The 25,730-nt window shown below is 43.3% G+C and overlaps 1 protein-coding gene across 2 annotated transcripts in view; it reads right to left on the bottom strand.

Annotated features, from left to right (window-relative positions):
* Nucleotides 1–1,018: 1,018 nt before the first annotated feature.
* Nucleotides 1,019–25,730, bottom strand: part of VWF (von Willebrand factor) — a 250,378-nt gene continuing 225,666 nt past the window's right edge. For both annotated transcript variants that reach the window (XM_063134384.1, XM_063134386.1), the window contains exons 47-52: nucleotides 24,218–24,334; nucleotides 15,343–15,441; nucleotides 13,639–13,767; nucleotides 10,678–10,717; nucleotides 3,939–4,036; nucleotides 1,019–1,404 (exon numbers count right to left, since the gene is read on the bottom strand). In XM_063134384.1, the coding sequence (XP_062990454.1) occupies nucleotides 1,216–1,404; nucleotides 3,939–4,036; nucleotides 10,678–10,717; nucleotides 13,639–13,767; nucleotides 15,343–15,441; nucleotides 24,218–24,334 (672 nt within the window). In that variant the 3' untranslated portion in view covers nucleotides 1,019–1,215. The remainder of the gene's footprint in view (nucleotides 1,405–3,938; nucleotides 4,037–10,677; nucleotides 10,718–13,638; nucleotides 13,768–15,342; nucleotides 15,442–24,217; nucleotides 24,335–25,730) is intronic.

Raw genomic sequence — 25,730 nt, 5'->3', positions numbered from 1 at the left:
TCCTTATTGTTTATGAGGAAGACTGCCCTTTGGTGGGAAATTTTTGCATTCAGTGTGTGTGTGTGTGTGTGTGTGTGTGTGTGTGAGAGAGAGAGAGAGAGAGAGAGAGAGAGAGAGAGAGAGAGATGTGACAAGAGTGTGCATTGATGAGGGTGACATTCTCGGGTGTCCTGGGATTGTCATACTGATCTCACTATAATCTTCAAATGGTTTAATGTAAGATAGCTATCGCAAATCTGAAGGGAATCACCCAATGAACTCCCAAGTCTGTTCACGGAGAAATCTGGCAAGCAACCTTTCTGCTTTTAAGCTTAGTCTGAAAGTGTTTTTATTATGGAAGGTTTGTTATGATTAATTTCTAATCTGTATATGCTGGACGGCAATTATTGTTATTTTTACTCTTATTTTTTTCTTTTACTGTTTTATAATTTTTATAAGCAGCCTTGTGAGAAGACTTTCTAAAAGTCTTCTGCACGTTTTACAGTGCAGTCCTATTCATGTCCAATCTAAGTCCGATCTAGTAAAAATTGGAAGTGCTGGGTGTGGGGTGGGAAGAGAATCAGATACAAACTTCTGTAGTTCATAAAACTGCTGGATGTTCAGGCCTCTGCCTCCACCTCCATTGTTCCCCCAACACCAACACCACTACCACCACCCACCCACCCACAAACTGGCAAGGTAAGTTTTGGGAAAGGAGATGGAATCCGAGGAGGGGGCTGAGGGTTTTTTCCTAGCTCATATTACAAGCTGGAAGAGAACTCTTAAAAAAAAAAAGCAGGGGCTGCATTTGTATGGGAATGTTCTCCAAGATCAAACAATCCTGAACAGAAACGTGGGGCTAGAAATCATCAGTCATTAGATTCCGCTGAAGTAAGAGTCAACCTTCACCGTATCAGTGCTCTCCAGTCAGTAGCAGTGGCAGCAACTGAACACAGAACACATGAAGGCCCTAAACCAGCCAAGGCAGCTCCCTGATTTCCCTGGATTTTCAAATAAGTAATTCAACAATGAAGCTGTCAGAAAGTAAAATATCCAAACTGTGTAGCTAAATGAATTTAGAATTTTATTGCTTGGTTTGTTACAATGAATGCTTGGCTAGAAGAACACTATTAAAATGCAAAAAGAAAAGAAAAAATCCAAATAAAATGTGAATTGGATTGTAAATTTCTTGGCAGCTGGGTAAAAAGCTTCACATCCACTAGTTCCCAAACATATTTATGGCTTGCATTTCCGAGAGAGACATTCACACTGTCTGGCGTTAAAGACTTCATGCTGTACTATGGAGCCATTGGCACAGCGGAGGGGCACTTGCATTGAATCTGTCACTGTAGCTGAACAACAGGTGCACTGATCTTCAATGCGGTTCACTGTAATATTATAAATGGCTTTGCTTCCACATTTGCCCTGAAAGTGAAATGAGAATTAGTTGATACCTGTGACATTATTTACAGACTACAATCTTGATGCTGGCATGAGAGCTCCTCTTACAGTCTCAGGGAAAGGCATTATGTTAAAGGGTGGGCATAAGGTTAGCTCTCTGAAAGCCATGGCTTACAAACTGGAATCCGGCTTCAACATGCTCACTTCCTCCTCTTCCTGTGTCTGCCAAAAATTCTCCTTCCTTCCCTAATTTGCTTTAACCATTTGCATTATCCAGTAACCACGAACATCTGCAAAGCATTCGATCTTCCAGAGCGGAGACTGGCAGTTTCCAAACCCATCGATTAATAGAGTGGAGACGTGCCCAATTGGAGATTCTAACGTCTCCGAAATTATCCAACTGTCATGCGCCAATGCTCTGTGTGTGTGTGTGTGTGTGTGTGTGTCATTTGAATATCTCCATATTTGGAAGACGCTGAGTGGGGTGAGGGGTAGCTTTGATACTGACATCTGTGGCTAACCAATTAGGAATTGCCACAGCGCTGTTTGTGACCATGTTCTCCTCCAATTGCAGTGTTCAGGGGAGTGGGAAACACTAACTGGCTGCTGGTTCTGGCCGTGGGGGGCGGGGGAAGGGAGCGTGTTTCTGCTCAAACTCATAGAAGTCAATCATATATATTTCTACAGGCTATTATTTCAGTTAAATTATTACTCCTGTTGGCTAGCTGGGTTTCCAGCACAGGGTGGGGGGTCCATCCAATAGATCTGGAGGGCACCAGGTTGGAGAAGGCTAGAATAGAAATTTCTACCAGCAGCAGTGGAGCTCTGCATCAGCAAAGTAAAGGATAAAAGCTTCCTCCATAAATGCTCAGGGGTGGATTAACATGTGTGTCTGTTAATTTGTGGGGGAGAATGGTTTGAGGGGGAGAATTTAAAAATTCCTAAAAACTCAAGGCATGAATGGATCTGCTACAAACTTGGAATGCCTAAGGCCCTCCTTAAGACCTATCACCGTGCCATTTCATTTCTTCATCTCTAAAAATGAGGGAGCTGTAAGCATTTGATTAATTTCTATTGACTAGAGCGGTTATCCAAAAACGGGTGGTTCTCCGACGGGTAATCCAATGGGGCAGAGTAAAAGGAGCTGCTCTGAAATTGGGGCAGAGAATTGCCTCAACAGAGCTCTGGCTTGAATTTCAAGGTGGAGAAGACCCACTTTGCACACCCCTACTGATCACGCCTCTCCTGTTTTCAAACCAGCATCAAATCCTTGTTTAAACCCTTGTTTAGAGGGGATCCCTGATTCACAAAGTAAATGGGGATGAATAACTGCATCTGCATTCATTATATGTATGAAATGTGCTGATCCATGTACTTCCCCCTTAGATTATTTTCTATAAAAATGTGCTCAGTATTAGGTAACCAGAACATAAATGCATAACAACATGAAGAAACAGTAAAGTAGTACATAAAAATGATGAAGCAGGTTAAAAAAGCAAAAGAAAAAGAGGAGAAGCAATAGATCAAGGAGCAATCTTCATTACTTAGTTGTAATGGCGTTGTCAATAATTTCCTAGAAAAGCTTTAGGGCTTGACATGAAGAAAGCTGGAGATTAACAGGCCTCTTAATAGACTTTTAATTTTTTTTATAATTGCCTGAATGCCTTCTTTGCTATGCTGGTAGAAATCCTTAACAAACCTGCACTTATAGAAGCTATTAAACCTTTATTAACATCCTATAAAGAACTGATACTATGTGTGTCTATGTGTAAAAAATGACCATGAACCATAAGGGCAGGGCCCATATTTCAGTGATGGAGTGCATACTCTGCGTACAAAAAGTTCCAGGGGCAATCCTTGGCATCTCTTGTTCAAAAGGATCTCAGTAACTGGGTTATAAGAAAGATCCTTGCCTGAGACCTCGGGCGTTGTTCTCAATACTACTTCTTCACCAAAATCAGAACTATGATGGAAAAGGCATGGATGTGGCCCATAGGACTGCAGGTTGGACTGGCCATAATCTAGGAATGTGGTACGGGGCCTAAGAGAAATGCAAACTCCAAAGGCTATTAAAAAATGAAAAAGAGCATTAGGATTGGGTGACTTGAAGTGAAGAACTGGCAGGAGAAGAGATGATTAATACTTTCCCTAATGGCTGCTTTTCCATTTCAGCTGCTGCCTCTCCCCATCCATGGTGTTTGCACTCACAAAATACTACATTTCCTCCTGAAGCTACTTTTCTTCAAATAAATGACCATTGGGGCTTTGTTACAAGGCTCTGAGAGTAACATGTAGTCTGCCCCTGAAGTGTATATACACACACAGCTAGCCTTTCTGTATTTTAAGAAGCCAGGGCTTGGGGCAGCATGTGGAAAGCAAGAGAGAACGGGACTGTTGTTCCAGAAAGAAAGCAAAAGGCTCCCCATGCTTGCAGGCACATAGAGGACTGCTCTTTGGAATATTGCCAGGATAAGCCAAAATATGTCATGCATTGTCTTCAGAAAATATTCCCCACTTTGCTTTCATATACTTGAGTTCATAAAATAAGTGTAGCTTACCTCACAATAGTGGATATTCAGCTGATTTTCATTCACACAATCATCTACTTTCACATATTCCAGCCTGCCTGTGACTTGTTTGCATTCTGGTTCAACACCTAAGAGAGCAAGAAGGAAGGCAGTTTCAATGAGAATGTCTGTAGAAAGAGGCATTGAGTAACTGTATGCCACCCTGTACTGCAGATCACAAACATAAGCCATGTGGTGGTGTTGTTTTGTTAAACATCTGTAGCATAGTATTGGACCACAGGCAGCTAAGATGAAGAAACTAGACACAGTTTCCCATGCTGGATTCTATGAGTGGATTTAGGTGACCAATTAATGTGGTGATTATCACATGGGCAGCTTTTCCTCATGAGCTGGTAGAGTCCTCTGATGCTGTGCCAGGAAATCAGCTGACCTGGAGATGCATTCCCTGAGTCACACTTGAGGGGTGACGAGGGTTGGCCATCCCTAGAGAAAAGGGGTCTGTTGATTGAGGGGTCTGCCAGAAAACAGATGCACTAGGAAACCCTGCAGGATAAGAATTTGGAGGGGATCCCTTCCACCAGGGAAAACAGTATTGGTTTTAAGTTCTGCTTTCAGACTCCATTGAATCCTTACAGGATATCTACTTTCTGTAAGGGAGGCAGATATCTGGGATGCTACAGCCAATCTAATTAAATGACAATGCAGATAAACAAGGAGATAGTCAGTAAGGCCAAAGAAGAAGATGGGGAAAGACACAAAGAACAGTAATGCAAATACATTCAAGGATGCTGAAATTTGTCCCACAAGATGAAACATGAAGACTTCCAGTGGGGCAGGTGAATGAATTTATTTACAATCCATGTCACTTTCACATGTGTTCACACATGTTTGTTCAATTTAATTTCCATATTAATCTGCAGTTTTAAAAAATTTGCATTGAAATATGTATTTTCACACACATCTCTCAAAATACACATTTCTACATGCATTTTCTATCATTTTCTATCATTTATTTGCCTTGGCAAAAGGGGGGGATTTCTGTCAATCTTCAGAGGGCATGAAATTCTTGTGTGAGTGGTGTTGGCAGACCTACTTTATTTTCAAATATAATGATATCCTGAGGGCTTTTTTCTTTAACGTCTTTCTAAACTTTAAATAAGCCAAACTGACTCAAATTCACCCTTAGTAAACCAACAGTTATCCTTCGGAATTTGTATTTTTCTGAATTCACAATTAGAAAGGTATACAAAATGCATATATCATGGGAATGTATGCACAAAATATCTAAATTAGTTAAAATGTACAGTTGTTTGTAAAAACTGTGTATATTAGGAAAAATTGTGTATAAAATGTATATATTAGGAGAAACGTGAAAATGCATAGAAATGCAGACTTTTTTTAAAAAAAATGCAAGCATGTGGAAACAGCATGGAATGAACTTAATACTGGAAAAATGAGGAATTGAGAGAAACCAATAATTGACAGATTTGTCCATCCCTAGTTTAGGCTTTCACAAATATATATTTTAGTTTCATTTTCTTTATTAGAATGTCCGTGCAGATTACATCAGAACACCAAAATTTAGAATGCCTTCATATACTTTGCTAACACCCACAAACTAGCAGCTTTATATTCTTCTTTTATGATAATGGCTCCTCCATTTGTAGGGCTTCATGTTTCATGCAGAAATTCTGGCTGTTGGACTACAGATGTCAGCTCTGCTTTTAATGATTTCAGAGCTTTGAAAAAAACTTGTCTGAGCAGAATGGAGACACCAAGAGCTACAACAGTTGATACAAATGCTGCTTCAAAATAACTGTCGTCGGGCTGTCACCATTATCCTCATCTTTTATTTGTGCCTGCCTGAGAGATGTTTCATCCAACAGGACTCTGCTTGATTACCTGTTTTCAATGGACAGGATAGATCAAAATATAAAGTGATTTCTACAGTGCTTATGGTATGCGAACATTTTAAAAGAAATGCCTTAAGATAAGACTGGGAGAGAAAAAAGAGATACAAATCAACTGGGGGCTACTGCCTGATCTGCGCTTTCAGGATTAAATAAGCAGCCAAACTTCACCCACAAGGAACCAAATCAGCTTCAATAGTCTTACTGGACAAATCTTTTGGGTATGATCAGGAAAGAGAATCTACGAAGGGATTGTGTTCATAGGATCAAATTAAATTTTAAGAACTGGAAATGGTAGGGACAGGAAACAGGATGAGTTTGCAGCTGAATAAGGTCATGGCTTCTATTCATTTCTGTGTGGGACGCAGACAAGCTGGAGCGTGTTCAGAGGAGGGCAATCAGGATGATCAGGGGTCTGGAAACAGCCCTTTGAAGAGAGACTGAAAGAACTGGGCATGTTTAGCCTGGAGAGGAGGAGATTGAGGAGAGACATGATAGCACTCTTCAAATACTTAAAAGGTGGTCACACAGAGGAGGGCCAGGATTTCTTCTCGACCCTCCCAGAGAGCAGGACACGGAATAACGGGCTCAAGTTAAAGGATTCCAGCTGGACATCAGGAAAAACTTCCTGACTGTTAGAGCAGTACGACGGTGGAATCAGTTGCCTGGTGAGGTGGTGGGCTCTCCCACACTAGAGGCCTTCAAGAGGCAGCTGGACAACTATCTGTCAGGGATGCTTTAGGGTGGATTCCTGCATTGAGCAGGGGGTTGGACTCGATGGCCTTGTAGGCCCCTTCCAACTCTGCTATTCTATGATTCTATGAAAGGATGACACCTGGGGGTGTAGCTGTTTTGCTTAGGCACAGGACTGGGTTTCACTGGAGAAAGGGCTTCAGTTCTCCATCTATATCCTTTCACTCTCAAACTTGATTATCTATCATCTATCTATCTATCTATCTATCTATCTATCTACCTATCTATCTATCACCTTTCTGTCTAACAACAAGCCTCCAAAGTGGGTGATAATGTTCCAAATCCCTCCATATATTCAATTAAATTGTCCAGACAAAACTAGAAAAAAACATCACTCCCAGAAACTTTCTCCACAATTAAAACTGTCCTAAATATTCTCTTGCTCTGGTTTTCACTCTGTCACACATTTGCTTCAACCCAACAAATTCATCAGCCATTCAGGTTAGTTCACTGTGATTTGGTGCCCTTTCATTCCCTTTGCAGCTGCTGCTACTTAGCAGAGTCATTATAAGCCTCATTTGCCCATGCTGTCATTTAATCCTATGGTCATGATAACCTGTGTGGTTTTAAATGCCAGTGTTGGGGAAAGAGGCCAAGGAGAGTAATTGTAACGACCGCACAAATGTGTTCACTGGTGCCAAGAATGGCTGAAAACAGAAGGACCTTTTCTGCAGTTACAGACATCAACAAGATATAAGAAGTTTTCGCCTAGCCCTAGAACTGACATCATTGTACTGAAACCAAGTTTTGCAGCTCTGTTTCCCACCCTTTCTGGATTTTTGTCTCAATTTTCTCTAGAAATGGGATATTTGCCATATTGGGGCCAGGTTATTTGAAGGAACGCCTCCTCCCATATGTACCTGCCCGGACCTTAAGATCATTTACAGGGGCCCTCCATGAGCCCCTGCCAAAGGAAGTGAGGCAGGTGGCTACTAGGAGGAGGACCTTCTCCGCTGTGGCACCCTGGCTGTGGAATGAGCTCCCCAGAGAGGTCCGCCTGGGACCTACACTACTCTTTTCGTCGCCAGCTGAAGACCTTTTTATTCTCTCAGTATTTTAACACTTAATTTTAACTTTAATTTTTACTGCTTTAACTCTGTATTTTAATCTTATATCAATTTTGCTGCGTGGTTTTATCCTGGTTGTGCTTTTTTTTACTGTATATTGTATTTGTGTTTTTAACCTGTTGGTTGTCTTACTATGGTTTTAATTTTTGTGAACCGCCCAGAGAGCTTCGGCTATTGGGCGGTATAGAAATGTAATAAATAAATAAATAAATAAATATTTGAGTTTTCTTAAGTACCCGGTAGATCAATCTGGCTGCATTGTTTTATTTTCTGCAGTATTTTTCTCACTTAAGTAAAAGTCTGTCTGAGCTTTTAAAATATTTTGTTCACATCTGTTTTATGTAAAGCTTAATTGACCATTTTCAATAATACCCCCTGTGCTTTAATCCTTATAGCGAAGTAAAAGCTCTCTTAATTAAATTAACCTGTGAGCACTCTTCAGTGATAGTCTATTATCTCTAGAGCTCCCTTGACTTTTATTTCTTAAAACCGGAACTTGCTGATATATGGACAAGCAACAGCAAGACATGATCTTGGAGCTGACTTCCCCAAACTGGGGTTTTGTTACAGCAATTACTGTGGCTACGTATGGATGGCCTACTGTGCATCCCATCTTTTATTTATTGGCACATGAACAGAACAAAAAGAAAGAGGAGAGACAAAGAATGGAGGTCAAAGAGGTGCTGACATTTTGACCTTCAAATGAAGGATGGTTTTCAGTACTAAACAAATTCTGTAATTATCCACCATATAATTTGGCAACCGAAGCCTTCATTTAGGGTTATGTTGAAGAATTAGCTTGGTGACTGATCCGGGGGGGGGGGGAACCAGGGGGCAAAAACATTTTGTACATTGTTTCCCAGGACTTCTCATAGATGAGACACATAGAATCACAGAATAGTAGAGTTGGAAGGGGCCTACAAGGCCATCGAGTCCAACCCCCTGCTCAATGCAGGAATCCACCCTAAAGCATCCCTGACAGATGGATGTCCAGCTGCCTCGTGAATGCCTCTAGCGTGGGAGAGCCCACAACCTCCCTAGATAACTGGTTCTATTGTCATACTGCTCTAACAGTCAGGAAGTTTTTCCTGATGTCCAGCTGGAATCTGGCTTCCTTTAACTTGAGCCCGTTATTCCGTGTCCTGCACTCTGGGAGGATCGAGAAGAGATCCTGGCCCTCCTCTGTGTGACAACCTTTCAAGTATTTGAAGAGTGCTATCATGTCTCTCCTCAATCTTCTCTTCTCCAGGCTAAACATGCCCAGTTCTTTCAGTCTCTCTTCATAGGGCTTTGTTTCCAGACCCCTGATCATCCTGGTTGCCCTCCTCTGAACACGCTCCAGCTTGTCTGCATCCTTCTTGAATTGTGGAACCCAGAACTGGACACAATACTCTAGATGAGGCCTAACCAGGGCCGAAAAGAGAGGAACCAGTACCTCATGTGGTTTGAAAGCTATACTTTTCTTTCTGAATTTAAGCTGGAGACACACTTCACTGTTATACCCTGAAAGCTATGTTGTTTTTTAGAAGAGCCCATGCACTGATCTAGGTGTGCCTAGAGCAGTGTCACTGTCTCATGCGATTGCAGCATGCCATATCTGATTCTGTTGCTTGTCTATATCACTGGCAATCATATTCAATACCTACATGCAATGGTATCAGGCCTGGTTTGAACACTAGGCACACTTAAGCAGCCATTGGGGAACATGTGCCCTAGCAGGACACTCTGGAGCTAACACTAACTTGCTAGGGCCACTGCTTCAGGTCCACTTGGGCGCCCAGGTCATGCATTAAAGCCCAGACTGGGGTTATTTGGCAGTGGTGACAGCTCATGAATGCAATGGGAACTGAGTGGCCACTTGGTGTTGGGCAGCCAGCATACCTTATCTCACACAATGCAATTCCCAGCACTACCTACACTGCTTGGCTCCCCTCTAATTACAGCATTTTCGCCTCTGCTGGCTCAGCCCATTTGTGGAAGGGGATGACTGTGAGCTGCACTACCACCAGGGATCCCAAGTAGCAGTGCAGGGAAGAGAATGGCAGTGGAGGCTCAGTGCTACCAGGTAGGGCCCATAGGTAGCACTATTCAGAGGGTTCACGCAGGCCTGGCACTGGCTCTGGCTCTGAATGGAATTTCCCATTCCAGATGGAAGCTTATAGGAAAGAAACAAGGCCAGAGCAGTGAATCATGCAGAGATGTAGAAGGCAGCCTCCTCTGTGGGTTCGTAGAGTACTTTGGGCTCGTAGACCCTTTGATAGTTTGGTTTATTTAGTTTCTCATGGGACATAGTAGTTCCTCCATGACTTATGAGTATGCAACCACACACAGTTTGAGAATCCCTCCCCCCCCTGCATAATAGGGCACAATTTGAATTAGCCACGTTTGCTACTTATGCAGTTGCTTTGACATTTCATATATATATATATATATATATATATGAATGATTCCAATTTCCACAAAATATGTAGAATATCATGTCAAGATTCAGCTGGTGTTAACTTAAGAGTAATAAGTCTGTAAATAAAACCCTGGATTAGGATGTGTCATTATTAAGTAGGTTTAATTTATTGTAGGGCCAAACTAGAAGTGACTTTTGTCCCCTAGTTTGTTATTATGTAGTTTTCTTATTAAATTTATTAGCTTGCATCCCTCCCCCGCCCTAGGCAAGCTGGACTGGGAGCATGGGGTGTGGGTGTATGTGTGGCAGGGAGGCTATAAAGCTTTTGTCCTACAGTCGTAATTGGAGTTATTACACACACACACACACCATCCTTACTTTTCACACTGGGAGAAAAGCTCCCATTGGTGCAACTGCGCACAGCAGGCATCTTGGCCAGGGAAAAAGGTTTAAAGCCTCCCTACTCAAGACCCTGATCTGGCTTTCCCCAGCTCCCCAAGCCAGCTATCTACTTTTTAAAAAATCAACTGCTATGAGGTGACACAAGCCTCATTTAGTTTGGACAAATCATCCATACAAAACACACCTATTTAAAAATGTGTTAAAATAAGAACTCAAAACAAAGAATAGCTACTTACATGTTTTACAGCAAGTGTTGTCAATGTTTGCAATCTTACCCTAAAAAGAGAACTCATGTCATTTGAGACAAACACAACACTCTTGCACACTTACAAACCCTCCCCACCACCACCACCAATCTGTGACGTATGCTTTGGATGACAGAAGAACTTTGAACTTGTGATAGCTAATGGTGTAACGATGAGCCAAAGAGATGTCAGAGATGTGTTTGTTTTTGCTAGAATTGGCCACTCTGCCTAATTGGGATTGGAGGCACAGTGTGTGTGTGTGTGTAAGTAAGAGAGAGAGAGAGAGAGAGAGAGAGAGAGAGAGAGAGAGAGAGAGAGAGAGTTGCTACCATGATGTAGCTCCAGTCCAAATCAAACAGCTATTAGGCACAGGGGAAAACATACATATTACTCATATTGTGATTTGAGTTGGGGTTGCAGAGAAGGGGTGTCACATCCCCTGGTTCTGGCTCCATATTACCCTAAGGAGCACTCAGGTTCAAATAGGGTCAAAGTAGTCTCGCTTCCGGGGGAGTTCTCGGTGCCCCCTCATATGAATTCTTGGTCTGAGGACATGACTGCCTCATCGATGTCCAACTCTGTAGATGACTCCCCAGCTACTTCTTCGGTCCCTCAGCATCCGGCAGGGAGGAGCTACTGAAAGACTGGGCTTTGCAAGATACCCTCAATGGAACCCCCCAACCATAGGGAATCTACCTTCTATCTGTTGTTGTCACCGGCTGTCACCAAGGAGAGTGCAGAACAAGGGGACATTGTGGAGGATGTCAAATGAGGGCCAGTTGCGGCTGTTGTGGCTTTTCCTCCCTCCTCCTCCAACCCCTAAAACCCTTAGGAAAAGAGAAGTAAGCTATGCTACAAGCCCTGCCAACGATGAGCCCTACTTGTGAAAAACTGTTGGACAATTTTTCCTCCCCCACTGCTGAAATTTCTCTGCTCCATAGGATGGAGAATTTTGAGAGTCTTTTTGTGCACAGTTCTAGTTTTCACATGTGTGTGTTGGCTTGCCTTGCCTATGTCTTCAGCAACATGGTATTGGGGGAGGGAGCATGTTGTTGTTGTTGTTTACATCTGCACTTAAAAAAAAGCTTGCAAAGTCAGTCATGCCACAACAAATGGCAGCTGGGAGACTGCTGAGTGCAGTGACTGTGCAAAAGGTTGCTTTTGAAGTGCAGCAGAAAAGGCAAAACGCAAAGCGTCATGCAGTCACTAAGTAAAACGAATGTAAAACCAAAAACAAATATGGAAAACTATGGGTACATTTCTTTTTGTTTTTCACCTTCATTCTACTTAAACTGGTAGGTAAAAAGCATGCAAATTTCATACCATTTGGATGGAAAAGAGTAAATTTACAGGAAGAACAGTGGGTTTCCATTGAAAGTAACCAGCAGCTTATGGGAGGTTCCCCCACTTTTTAAATTAGTTCCAAAATTATGACCTTTTGTCCAATTTCCCTGAAATTTTGCAGGTGTGATGCCCTGGACAGAAAATGTCAAAGGTACAAGTACCAGAAGACTGGTTGGGTTTTCCACAGAAAGTAGAAGCCAGCTCTCTTGCTGTTTCTGAATCTGTGTGGTGCAGAGACCAATTGCCAGCTGAAACATACCTGCCAGCCCTTTATGCCTTGGGGCCTCTCTTAGTCTATGGAGAACTGTGTTCAAATGCCAGCTAAAGCAGCCTGGATTGGATGCTGAGAAAAATGCTAGTCTCAACACCCTTGACTTTGTTTCTTTCCCTGTGCCTCTGCATCTGTTGGCCCAAAGGGCTAAACATTAAATGTCAAAACTTTATCCCTCTGCCTGAAGCTCTGCATATATGAGGTGAAGGGACCAAATGTCAAAGCCTGACTGCCTGCTCCTTTGGAGTTGGGCTCTCTCTGCATCTATGGGGCCAAATAATACCAGTCAGACACCTGCCTAGCAAGTCCTAACAGCCTGATTATTACTCTCCCTGCTGTCTGTTCAGAAAATGTCAACTTCACCCTCTTGACTCCATCTGTCTCCCTGGGGGAAATATCTCCTCCACAATTGGTGTTGTTGTTGTTGTTGTTGTACTTTCTATCCAGACAGCACGAAACCTTCAGGCATTCTACAATCCTGCCAGTACATAACTACTAATGCAACAGCAAAACAAAACAAAAACTGCCTCTAAAACAGGGGTCCTTTGTTCATTCTGAAATTTAGCAGGTCTGGTGCCCTGGTGGGATTTCATACTATTTGGAGTGAAGTTATAAGCAGGAGAAGAGGCCTTCCATAGTAATGCAAAATGTATGGGAGTTTCCCCCCCTTCTTAATTGCCTCTAAAATGGGAAATCTTCCTCTAGTATGCCTGAAGTTTGGCACATACCTGATGTGGGAGGTTAGTATAATGTCTGCAAATTCCATTCCATTGCAAAAGAAAGCACCAATGTTACAGGCAATACAAGGCAGGTTGGGTATCCATTGAAATCAATAGAAAATAAAAATAAATGTAATTGAAATGAAAAGGAAAGGAAATAAATGTACTTAAAACAAAGGAAACAGGGCTAGCAGCCCTAAAAGTGATAATGAATGACAACAGAAGTCAACGAAGTTGTTCTCTGCCCTATATCTATCATGCCATTGTCCCTCCTTCTTCTGTTTCCCACAGTGTCAAAATTTAAATGGTAAACTCCTTGGAGCAGGAACCTCTTTTTTGTTGATGATACAATGTACACAAATTGTGCTGTAATCATATTAATAGTACCGTCTTTCTTCGATTGTAAGACGCCATCGATTGTAAGACGCACACTAATTTCAGTACCACCAACAGAAAAAAAAACCCAAAGGCACACCCGCGATTCTAAGACACACCTTATTTTTAGAGATGTTTATATGGGGGGGAAAGTGTGTCTTAGAATCGAAGAAATAGGGTAATACTACTAGTACTAATAATAATCTGAAACCTGTCCAACAAGGCACTTTGTTCACTACTTACTCCTGTAGCCAAGCATCTATTAGAGTCGAATGGTGGACAACCAGTTATTCTTTTTTCCCAGATGAAGTCTCCTTTCATGTTGACTTTGCAATAATGGCTGTCACAGCCATCTTGGATTGTCTCATTTGGCTGTAAAGGTTGCAGAATGTATAGGTAAACAAAAATGCATTTTAATAGGTTTTTAATAGGTTTTTGTTGTTTTTACTAAAGCTACCTAAATGAGTAGATGAACGTCTGGCCCCCAGATTTACCAAGCAGTGATTATTCACTGGATGTTGATGTGGCACAGGCTCCTGCACTCCCTGTCCCATATGCATGATGTAAGGTATGAGATGGGGCAGGAGTGCCTGTGCCTGTGCCACCTCCTACTTTTGATGTTGAAGGGTGATGGGAATTGGGCACATGTGCTTATGGCATGTATTACATGTTAAGTTTGTATGCATGATGTGGGGATGAACAGGGTTCCACTGTTGCACTACACATACGGTATACAGTATGTGCCTCCTTACACATGCAATGTATTTTTCTAGTAAATGTATGAACTAATCCTTATGAGTTCAACCCACAGAATAAGAAACCAAGAAACACAATCAGAGACCAACTAAGTGATAGAGGTAAGGTTAAAGCTCCAGTGACCCCAATCACTGCTCATAGCAGTGGGAAAGCAGAAATGTGGATGAGGATCACTGGGGTGGGTAAAATTTGGCCCCAGAAGAACACTGCTATTAGCAGGGGGGAAACAGTGATTTGTTCCCTACCACCCAGTTGATGACTGATCAGCTGGATAGTGGGAAGAAGTGCTTGGGGCACCCAGAGCTCTGTGGACTGCCCATAGGTGCTCTCAAGGGTAGGGACTGTGTTCCCATTCCAATGTAAAGTTAGCCAAATTATGGGAAACTGAACATGGGCATATTCATCCCATTGCCCTTGCCTTTTTTTGCTGCCTTCTATTCCTCTGTCAAAATTAGGCTGTAAGTTGGATGTATTCTGACATTTGTTAACCCCATTGTAAATTCCTCAGAGCAGGGACCTGTCTTCTAGCACTATAGCAATAAGAAATAATAACACCACTATAATAACAGTGTTATTATAATATATAACAACACTGTCGGAGCACAAAAAACCGGCAACTTGTTGCCTTTTCATTCTGAGTTTAAAATAAGAAATTATCTTCATAGAATCATAGTGTAGTAGAGTCAGAAGGGGCCTAACAGGCCATCGAGTCCAACCCCTGGTTCTTGTCAATGGGATATATGCTGGAGACTGAGTGGAAACTTTCCTGACAAATTGCATTCATATAGCATTGCAGGGATGTGGAACTATTGATAACAGGGGTGGAACAGCCCTGCAAACATCTCAGGACAAACATACGAAATAAACTGTAGGCGCCAGCTCCGCCTGGCGCCTACACTGTACTCCTTTCGTCGCCAGCTGAAGACCTTTTTATTCTCTCAGTATTTTAACACTTAATTTTAACTTAAATTTAAATTTTACTGTTTTAACTCTGTATTTTAATTTTACATCAATTTTGCTGCGTGGTTTTTATTCTGGTTGTGCTTTTTATACTGTATTCTGTATTTGTGCTTTTAACCTGTTGGTTGTCTTACTATGGTTTTAATTTTTGTGAACCGCCCAGAGAGCTTCGGCTATTGGGCGGTATAGAAATGTAATAAATAAATAAATAAATAAATAAAATAAACTAACCTTCAGGTACAGAATGGTTCGGTCCCTCAGCTGTATGGCACATACAGTTGGCAAACATTTACCACAGCAAGACCCAGATACTTTTTCGATCCTGTAATTCTGCAATTAAAGAATTTCTCTGAATTCCAGGACTAACACAGACATTGAATTAATCTGATAAAGTGGAATGACATTGGCCCAGTTCACTCTAGTAAAGTAGTCTTTGAACAAACACTTCCATGTGGTGGGACTGAAGCTGCAAAATCTGTGACCAAGAAGCATACTATTATGGAGAATCTCAAAGCCGTTCTAACATCAGCAGCCCACCTCCCTTGGCAGCTGCTGGTCCTAGGGGAAGACATTCCAGGTCCTTCTCTTTAACAAGCTGGTTACCAGGTGTGAAAGAACAGAACTGCCTTCTTATTTTGTATGCAGTTTGATTATGGGGTTAATGTTTCTTTGTGAGTGTTGTTCAAACATAAAATCCAAAAGATTAAAAGTTCAGTTAATGTTTCACTAGGTCTAGATGCAGGACCCCACTATGCTGAAATACCTTTAACCATTCTGCACAGTAACATGAGAATTTGCTCTAAAAGCCATGCATTTGTTGTCATTTATAAATACTGAAGTGGGAACCTGCAAGGAATTCCTTTATTCCCCTTCCTTTCCCCATCAATGAGAGAGAGGGACTTGGCTCAGTTTCACTTTAGCAGATTCTTAGTTTGTCATTCTATTAGAACTTGGAATTGTTTGCTAAACAAACAACAAAACAATCCAGAGTTTAAAGTTGATATGTTTAGCAATTGTCTAGAATTTATTTTAAAGCACAATTTCTGATTTATATGTAATGACAAACGAAGAATCTGCTGAAGTGAAAGTAAATTCTGGTTTATTCCTTTTCCTGGCCACAGAAGAAGAAGAAGAAGAAGAGGAGGAGGAGGAGGAGGAGGAGGGGGACGACGACTTGAGCCCTGCAATTTGAGGGTCATATTACAACTCATGCACATAACTCTAAATTAAGGGTCCCCAACATTTTTGAACCCATGGGCATATTTGGGAATTTAAGACCATGTTGTGGTCTCAAATTCCCAAATGCCTAAAGGTTGCTGCTTTGACATCTAACATTCATGGCTATGGATCTTAGACTGCATCTTATTCAGCAAAAACCTTTGCTTCATGTCTATTGGACAACACAATGTCTCTTTAATAAGGGATTGTCTAATTTGGCTAATTGCTGGTGGTGCAAGGCAGCTAATGCTTCTTTTAAATGAACACTTGGCAATGTCCAGTAGTTACTTCTTTCTGGGCAGAGGTTATTATTCAGATAAATTTTGTACTGGAACAGTCTTTAATATTCAAACTATGTCATGCGTCATGGAAATTAACAAATGGTCAGAGTAAATGGATTTCTGCACCATTTTGACAGCTAAAAGACTGATATTACAACACTTGAAGGATCAACGCTCACCTCCGATAATGGAATGAACTGAGGACCTTACAACGATATCAATATTTGAATGGATGGCATATAGACACCACCTTCAAATGGATACTTATTTGGATGTTTGATCTACATTTGTTAAAGCCCATTTATAATTTCTAGAAAGGTGTATGCATTTCATACAAATCCATGTTTATATATTCTTTTTTAAAAAATGGAGTGGGGGTGTTGGTGCCATGCAGAACACAGCAGCTCGGCTGTTGTCGGGAGCTGCCTCTTTTCAGCACATAACTCCTTTGCTGAGGGAATTGCACGGGCTACCTAATGGTTACCAGGCCAGGTTTAAGGTTTTGGTACTAGTGTACAAAGCCCTAAACAACTTGGGACCAGGATACCAGAGAGAGCGCCTTCTCCCTTACTGACATGCCCGATCACTGAGGTCACTGGAGGGCATGCTCCTGGTGGTTCCACGTGATCCTTTGGCCCAATTGGAGTCTGCTAGGAGAAGAGCCTTTAGTGTGGTGGCCCCTTCCTCAACTGACCAGCCACTGTTTTTATTGGTCCTTTATTTTAAATTGAACAATTTAAACTTGCTGTTTTTAATCTTCTGTCTTTTTTCTATTTCATTCCTATGTGCACTGCTCCGGAATCTATTTTAGATATGGAACGGTATATAAGTATTGTAAATAATAATAATAATGGGGACCCATTTGTGGGCATCATTGCGGGTGTCTGTGGGTGGCATGCTGCCCACAGGCCCCACATTGGGGACTCCTGCCCTAAATTATGGTTTACAATTATGTATGATTGAGGTGGAATGAAAGGTTTCAATGGTAGACTCCCAGGTACTCTGCAGTTGGGCCTCATGCTTGCCAAAGTGTCCAGACAAGCAAAAATTGAGGGAAATGTGTGGCCCAGTGTGGCCCACGTGGTTCCTAGAATCCTTGGAGGAGGAGGAGGAGGAGGAATAAATATATGGGGAGGCTAACAACAAACCCCCTGCTATTAGCTTTCCTCTCTGTCTGCAGCTTGATCAATCAGGGAAAGAAAAGGAGGGTTCTCAGTCCCATCATACTCCTGATGATGCCAATGAGAGCACAATGGAACCTAGAGCAAACTCCACCCCCACCCCCATTGGGCCTAATATGAAAATGCAGGTTGCTTACCTGTAACTGTAGTTCTTCGAGTGGTCATCTATGCATTCACACATATGGGCTTTGCGCCTGCGCAGAGACCAGACCGGAATCTCCAATAGCTTAGGGAAACGTTTTTGGGCGGGAACCCCTCCCCCACGCTACCGCGCATGTCCACGGGGTTCCCGCCCTTCCCTCAGTTTACAGGAGTCCGACATTGTGCCCCCATAAACATGAGTGTATTCAATAAAGAAGATAAAATAAATCTATAGTCAATTATGTCCTTATTAAAAATCACACCACCAAGAGGGGATGGTGGGTGGGTTGTGTGAATGCATAGATGACCACTCGAAGAACTACAGTTACAGGTAAGCAACCTGCATTTTTTCATCTTGGTCTCTATGCATCACACATATGGGCGAGTAGCAAGCTCACAAACCTTGGAGGTGGGTTGGTGTATTATTTCAACACTTCCGAGAGCACCGCCCTTCCAAATGAACAGTCATGTCTGGATCGAGTGTCTAAGCTGTAATGCTTGACAAATGTGGAAGGGGTGGACCAGGTCGCAGCCTTGCAAACATCCTGAAGTGGAACACCCCTGTTGAAAGCCACCGATGTTGACATTGCCCTGGTTGAATGAGCTGTCACAGGGCACTGTATCTCTAGTTTAGAGATAGAGTAGGCAAGTTCAATTGTCTCTACTATCCAGCGTGACAATCACTGGCATGACACTGGGAGTCCCTTATAAGGCTCACCATAACATAAAAACAGTTGCTTGGATTTCCTAAATCCCTCGGTTCTAGCTCTATAAAAGGAGAGAGCCCTTCTAACGTCCAGCATGTGGAGAGCAGTGTCCGCAGGTGTTGTAGGGTTAGGAAAGAAGGCTGGCAAAATAATGTCCTGAGCCAAGTGAAAAGGTGTCACCACCTTAGGCAAAAAGAACGGGTCTGTTCGTAAGACAACCCTGTCATTATGAAAAACTGTATAGTGCGCATCTATTCTTAGAGCTCTAAGCTCACTTGCGCGCCTTGCCAAAGTTATGGCAACCAGGAACACAGTCTTGAGAGTCAAGAGTCTTAAATCCGTTGTAGCCATGGGCTCAAAGGGTTTTCTTATCAATGCATGGAGCACAACCGACAAGCTCCACGACGGTACGATGTTTCTAGTTGTTGGTATAGTGTTTTTTTAAACCTTTTAAAAATTCTTTAGATGTAGGGTGGGTGAAGGGTGAGAACCCTTCCACACCTTCATGAAAAGCAGTGATGGCAGCCAAATGGACTTTGATCGACGAAAGTCCTAATCCTCCCCGGTACAGTGAGAGCAGGTATTCTAGAATCACCGAGATGGGGCAAGTCTTAGCCGTGTGATCCATTTGTAGTGCAAATTTAGAAAACCTTTGCCACTTAGCCGCATACGACTTCCTTGTTGAAGGTTTTTGTGATGCAGTAAGAATGCTCTGTACAGTCAATTGTACGATAACGGAGGTTGTGGTATCATCCTCCATGCTGTCATCTTGAGCGTCGAGAGGTCTGGGTGTCGAACCCTGCCTTGGTGTCGAGACAGAAGGTTCGGTATCGATGGTAGTTTGATGTAATCTCCTCTCGATAGTCGAAGAACAAGAGGGAACCACGGCTGCCGAGGCCACCACGGCGCGATCAGAAAACAGTTCGTGCTGTCTGTTCTTATCTTGGCCACGACTTTTGTCAGGAGTGGGAACGGAGGAAAGATGTAGAGTAACCCCCCTGTCCACGTTCTTGTGAAGGCGTCTCCTAGCGAGTTCCTTCCGCCTCCTGCTCTGCTGCAGAAGTTGGTACAGACTGCGTTTTCTGCAGTGGCAAAGACATCGACAGCAGGATGGCCTCAATACCGAAAGAGGTCGTTTCTTACTTCGGTATCGAGCTCCCATTCGTGGTCGACATGGAAGGACCTGCTTAGGGAGTCCGCTACGATGTTCTCCTTCCCTGCTACGTGGATCGCAGTCAGGTAAGTCTGTCTCTTTATGCACCAGTTCCAAATCCTGAGTGCAGAGCGGGTTAAGGGGTATGACCTCGTTCCCCCTTGCCTGTTTATGTAACAGACAACGGTGGTGTTGTCTGTTGCAATCAGAACATCTTTGCCCTCGATGATCTGAGCAAAGGCTTTTAAGGCATTTTCCACTGCCAGGAGTTCTAGATGATTGATATGTTCCTCTTTCTGTCGAGGAGGCCATCGACCTTGGGCGGTGAGCGAGTTGCAGTGAGCTCCCCATCCACTGAGGGAAGCATCTGTTGTGATGGTATCCGATGGTGCTCTTTGCTGAAACGGAATTCCCTCCAAGAGGTTTCCCATCGAGAGCCACCATTTCAGCGACGCTCGAACCTGTCTCGGTATCGAAAGCTAGGTTTTGCGAGCGTTGCGTCGAAGGTCGAGGGTCTTTAAAAACCACCCTTGAAGGATCCTCATTCACAATCTGGCAAATCTGATGACAGCGGTAGTCGCCGCCATCAAACCCAGCAACCTTTGGATTGTCCATGCCGAGGGTCTTGCTTGGGTTTCGATGTCGAGAATCAAGTCTCGAAGTGTCTTTGCCCTTGCTATCGGGAGGTAAGCTCTTCCATCCCGAGACGACAGAGTCACTCCTATGAAGTCTATCGTGCTCTGAGGAGTCAGTATAGATTTTTCCTGGTTGACCCACAGGCCTAGGGAGTCTAAGAGCTCGAGAGTCGTGACTATATTCTCCTGGAGCGTGTAACTGTCCTCCGTCACCAGGAGCCAGTCGTCTATGTAAGGGTAAATGTGAATTTCTTTCTGTCGTAGATGGGCGCATACAACAGCCATCACTTTCGTGAAGACCCTCGGTGCCGTCGCGAGGCCAAAGGGGAGCACGGTGAACTGGAACTGCTTGGCGCCGATGGAGAAGCGTAGGTAAGTTCGATGCGACTTCCTGATGGAGATATGGAAGTACGCATCCTTCAGGTCTACTACCGCAAACCAAAGCCCCGTATGCAACAGCTGGAGAATCGATGTAATCGTTGTCATACGAAACTTCCTCACGGTGATGTACTTGTTCAGATGTCTTAAGTCCATAATCGGTCGAAGCCCTCTATCCTTCTTCGGGACCGTGAAATAGCGCGAAAAGAACCCCTGGTTGGTCTCCTCTGCGGGTACAGGCGAGATGGCTCCTTTCGCTAGTAGGGTTTGTACCTCGAGCAGCAGAGGAGGAGATGGCGCTGTTACTTTCACTCCCGAAGAGGGAGGAAGGGTATCGAATTCCATTGCGTAACCCGTCTTGATGATAGTGAGCACCCAGGAGTCGGATGTTATGGACTCCCATTGATGGTATTTGGGTGCTAGACGGTCGGTAAATGGTAGTAGGCCTGGGACAGAGAAGTCAAAGACGCTGTCTTTTAGAGAAATCAGGCTGATGTCTACTCTGCTGGTATCGGCCCTGATAAGATCTCTTTCTTTGTAACTGTTGTTGTTGTTTTGGAGGTTGTTTATCATATTGAGGGCGCTGTTGCATCTGTTGGTACGGTTGTCTAGTCCAGCGCCTTTGCTTAAATTGCGGTTGGGGTTGTGAGAAACCCATCTTCTTGGCAGTCGTGCGAGCCTTATATATTGAATCTAAGGACACGTCAGTCTTATTGTTAAATAGTCCCTCTCCGTCAAATGGAAGACTTTTAATTCTGGTTTTTGTTTCGTTTGTCAGGTTGGCTGATCTTAACCAAGCATGATGGCGAAGAGCTATGGATCCCATCATTGATTTTGAATGGGAATCCGTCTGGTGTTTTGCAGAATTCAGTTGGAGACGGGCTACTGCCGTAGCTTCGGTCTGAAAGATTTTTGCCAATTCTTTTTTCTCCTCGGGTAGATGATCACAGAGGGAGTTTAACTTATCTAATAGGAATATCTGGTACCTGGCCATGGTAGCCTCGTACGCCGCAGTTCTTATTCCTAAAGACGAAGACGCATACACCCTTCTGCCAAGACAGTCCAATTTCCTGCCCTCTCTATCAGTAGGGGCTGAATGCACTCTTTGAGATCTGCCCTGGGCAGATTCAACAATGATCGAATTAGGCTTAGGGTGTTGAAAAAGGAAGTCCGCATCGGATTCCTTAACTTTATACATCGACTCCAGTCTTTTAGATGTTGGTTGAGCTGCACAAGGAGTCTTCCAGGAAGTTTGTGCTGTTCTCCGCAAGGTAGGAGGGAACGGAATAGCAATAGTCGAGCTAGCTTCCGTCCGCATAACATCATAGATTGGGTCATCATCAATTTCTGTCAGTTGATCGACATCGAGACCCAAAGTTTGTGCCATCCGTCGTACATGGTCGGTAAAATTTCCCATGTCCTCCGAGGTGGAAACAGGCTCCTGTGTGTTCACAATGTCATTGGGGGACGGCATGGATGGAGCTACCGACACCACAGTGTCTGAATCAGATCTATAATCTTCATCAGGAGAGTCTTGGCTAGGTTGCAGTGTTTGACATACTGGCTGCAAGGCCTGATTTTGGCAAGCTGAAGAAACCACCACTGTCGCCGTCGGTATCGAACACTGCTCTGTACGATCGATTCTGCTGTGTTGGCTGCGAGGAGTGTGAGATTGAAGAGCCGGAGGGACTTGGATGACCTTTGCATTCGGAGGAGGCTGAGCATAGTGGTCATAGTGTCTCCGTTCTGCTGGATAAAACTCTTGGGGACAATAGTATTCCCAGTCAAAAGAGTATTCTCTGTGGTATCCTGAGTACTGCGAGACGTGGTCGAAGTCGGGTCTAGGAGACTGCCCTTGTCGATGTGAAGTAGAACAGAGAGCCTGGTTGGCTCCTATGGAGCAGCAGTGCACGGTACTGTAGGATATGGTGGTGAGATAGCCGACGTGGAATCACGAATCTCGTCCTCCGACATCGAACTTCTTGCAGTCGGTAGCGGAGTTGGCATCGACGATTGCGTCGGTATCGAGGTCGCCGCCGGCAGGGTAGGCTTGGCGGGTACCGTGGATACGGTATCGACCCTCGAGGTGGAGCATTTTTCAGCATCCTTTCTCTTTTTCTTCTTCTTTTTTAAGTGCTCCGCCGATTTAGGGGTCCGGGCCTTCTTTGAAATCTTTTTAGCCGCGGAAACCGCTAGGGATCGGCCTGGCGTCAGGGGTATGGCCCTGTTATCCGCCATCATCTCCTCATCGATGACAATCGATTGAATTTCAGGGCTATGAGTTTTCTCCATTGCCCTTGAGGAGGATTTTTCCTTACGCTTTTGAGGCGTAGGTTCAGTAGCTCGTAGAGCTTTTTCCCAAAGTATAGACCGGAGTCTATCCGCTCTGTTCTTTCGCGTTTGTTTGGTGAACGCCATACAATGATGGCACTGCTGAACTTTATGTCCCTCGCCCAGACAAAGCACACAGAGCGAGTGACCGTCTTTAGGTGGCAATTTAGAGCCACATTTGACGCACTTTCTAAATGGGGCCCTAACGGCCATGCGCCTGAGGCGCCAGCGCGATCAAACGATCGCCAGAAAAGAGGGAAAGGCAGAAGAATAACTTTTTTTTTTTTATAGGCAAAGAAGAGAAAGGGGAGAAGATTACGAAGAAAAAGGTCAGCGGTAAGTATTAGAATAAAAGAGAAACTGGAGAACACGGTTTCTAGGTCTGTGCACAATGGCGGACGACGAAGAACTGAGGGAAGGGCGGGAACCCCGTGGACATGCGCGGTAGCGTGGGGGAGGGGTTCCCGCCCAAAAACGTTTCCCTAAGCTATTGGAGATTCCGGTCTGGTCTCTGCGCAGGCGCAAAGCCCATATGTGTGATGCATAGAGACCACGATGAAGAAACAGTCTTTATTCCTTTTTTCCCCCTCAAAGTTGTTTTTGTCTTTGTGTATATTGTTTGTAACTGTCAAGACCTCGTGACATACTAGAAGACAAATAAGCTAGCTTGATAAGGGGGACTGACCATCCAGGTCAATCTGACATTGCCAGAAAAGTTATGGGCCATTTGTTGATAAGGTATAATGAAGAAGACCTTTACTTCCTTCTTTTCTTTTCTTTTAGCTCTTTACATCAGATACATTTAGTACACTTTAAGGAACATGTGCTCCAACATGTACATTTCTTTATGGCAAAGCTAGTATGGGAACCAGTGATACTGTATAAGAATTAAAATAGTTAATTTATATGATCCAACTGGCACAAAGTACGTGCTGCCTATTTTCATGAATTTCAGCAGGGTTCATGAAGGTAAGTACATGTCTTCAAACAGGGATGTGAGTATAAAATATACATTCCACAGCCTGGAATAGATCTCATTCAAAAATCAATAGGGCTCCTGTGCCATAACACTCTGTCTTACCTTGGGGCAAGGTTCACAAGTAATTTTTCCACATGTCAATTTGTATTTCAAATACACTCCTTTCTGTAGGCTGCACTGACAGGTGGTGCATGGATCCAACAACACACGCTTCCCCGGCTGAAAGATAACAGGTTTAAAGGTTTGAGTGACTTCTTCTTTGCATTAGAAACATGAAGAATGGAGCATTCATACCAGATGAAAAAATAAAATAAAAACCATCCACCCTCCAAACATACAACTTTTGCAAATGAACACTTCCATTTTTAACACTCCCATTTTGAATTTTAATTGCATTCATATCCATTCTTAACAGTTTACACAAAATATGTTATGTATGAAAAGAAAACCACACTAATATGTTGTTTTTAGATGTATGGTGTCTCTGTGTGGTATCTGTTTATATGTTTTTACATAAATGCTTTTTGTACTTTGTATAATGTATTTTAAAGGTTTTCAATTTTTGTAAATTGCCCAGAGAGCTTTGTCTATGGGGAAACATGAATGAATGAATGAATGACACCATCTAGCAAGCAGAGGGGAAAACTACTACCCATTTGTTAAAGGTTGCACATAGGGATGGCCATCGCGGGGAGGTCCAGGCCTCCTGGTGTTTGTCAGATCTCTCCAGAGCCCCCCGGCTCGGCTTGCACTTGTGAGGGCAGGTATAGGCTTTCCCCAAACTCTGGGGACTCTTCTTCTTCTTCTTCTTCTTCTCCTTCTTCTTCTTCTTCTTTTTCTTCTTCTTCTTCTTCTAAAATCAGCATTTCCCAAACATGGACACCATGAACTATGATAAGTAAGGTCCCATGGCAAATGAGCCTAATGAGAAAAGGAGTGTAGGATGGGTGGGAGTATTTTAAAAAGGAAATTTTAAAGGCACAGTTACAAACAATTCCAACACGGAGAAAAGATAGAAGACAACAGAGGAAACCAATGTGGCTCCACAAAAAGCTTAGAGATGACCTGAAAACAAAAAGGGATACATATAGGAAGTGGAAGGAAGGCCAGGCTACAAAAGAAGAGTACAGATAAGTGGCGCAGAAGTGCCGAAATGGTGTCAGGAAGGCTAAAGCTGTGAATGAGCTGAGATTAGCGAGGGATGCTAAAAGCAATAAAAAGGCTTTCTTCAGATACGTGAGTAGTAAAAGACAGAGGAAAGAAATGGTGGTCCAACTGCTTAACGAGGATGGCAAATTGATAACAGATGACAAAGAAAAGGCTGAAGTGCTCAATTCCTACTTTGCCTCAGTCTTCTCCCAAAAGTGGGTCTATGACCCCCCTGGAAAAAGTGAAGCAGAAGTTGAGGGGGCAAGATTACAGTTTGAGATTGATAAACAAATGGTCAAAGAACACCTAATTTCCTTGAACGAGTTCAAATCTCCAGGGCCCGATGAACTGCATCCTAGAGTAATGAAGGAGCTAGCGGAAAAATTCTCAGAGCCTTGAAAATATCCAATGCCAGAATTCCCGCTTTAACCCTAGACTTATTTATCACCTGTATTACATTTAGAAC

The sequence above is a fragment of the Elgaria multicarinata genome, chromosome 9 (genome assembly GCF_023053635.1).
Source record: "Elgaria multicarinata webbii isolate HBS135686 ecotype San Diego chromosome 9, rElgMul1.1.pri, whole genome shotgun sequence".
Lineage (NCBI taxonomy): Eukaryota > Metazoa > Chordata > Lepidosauria > Squamata > Anguidae > Elgaria > Elgaria multicarinata.
This window is presented reverse-complemented; position numbering and strand designations above follow the sequence as displayed.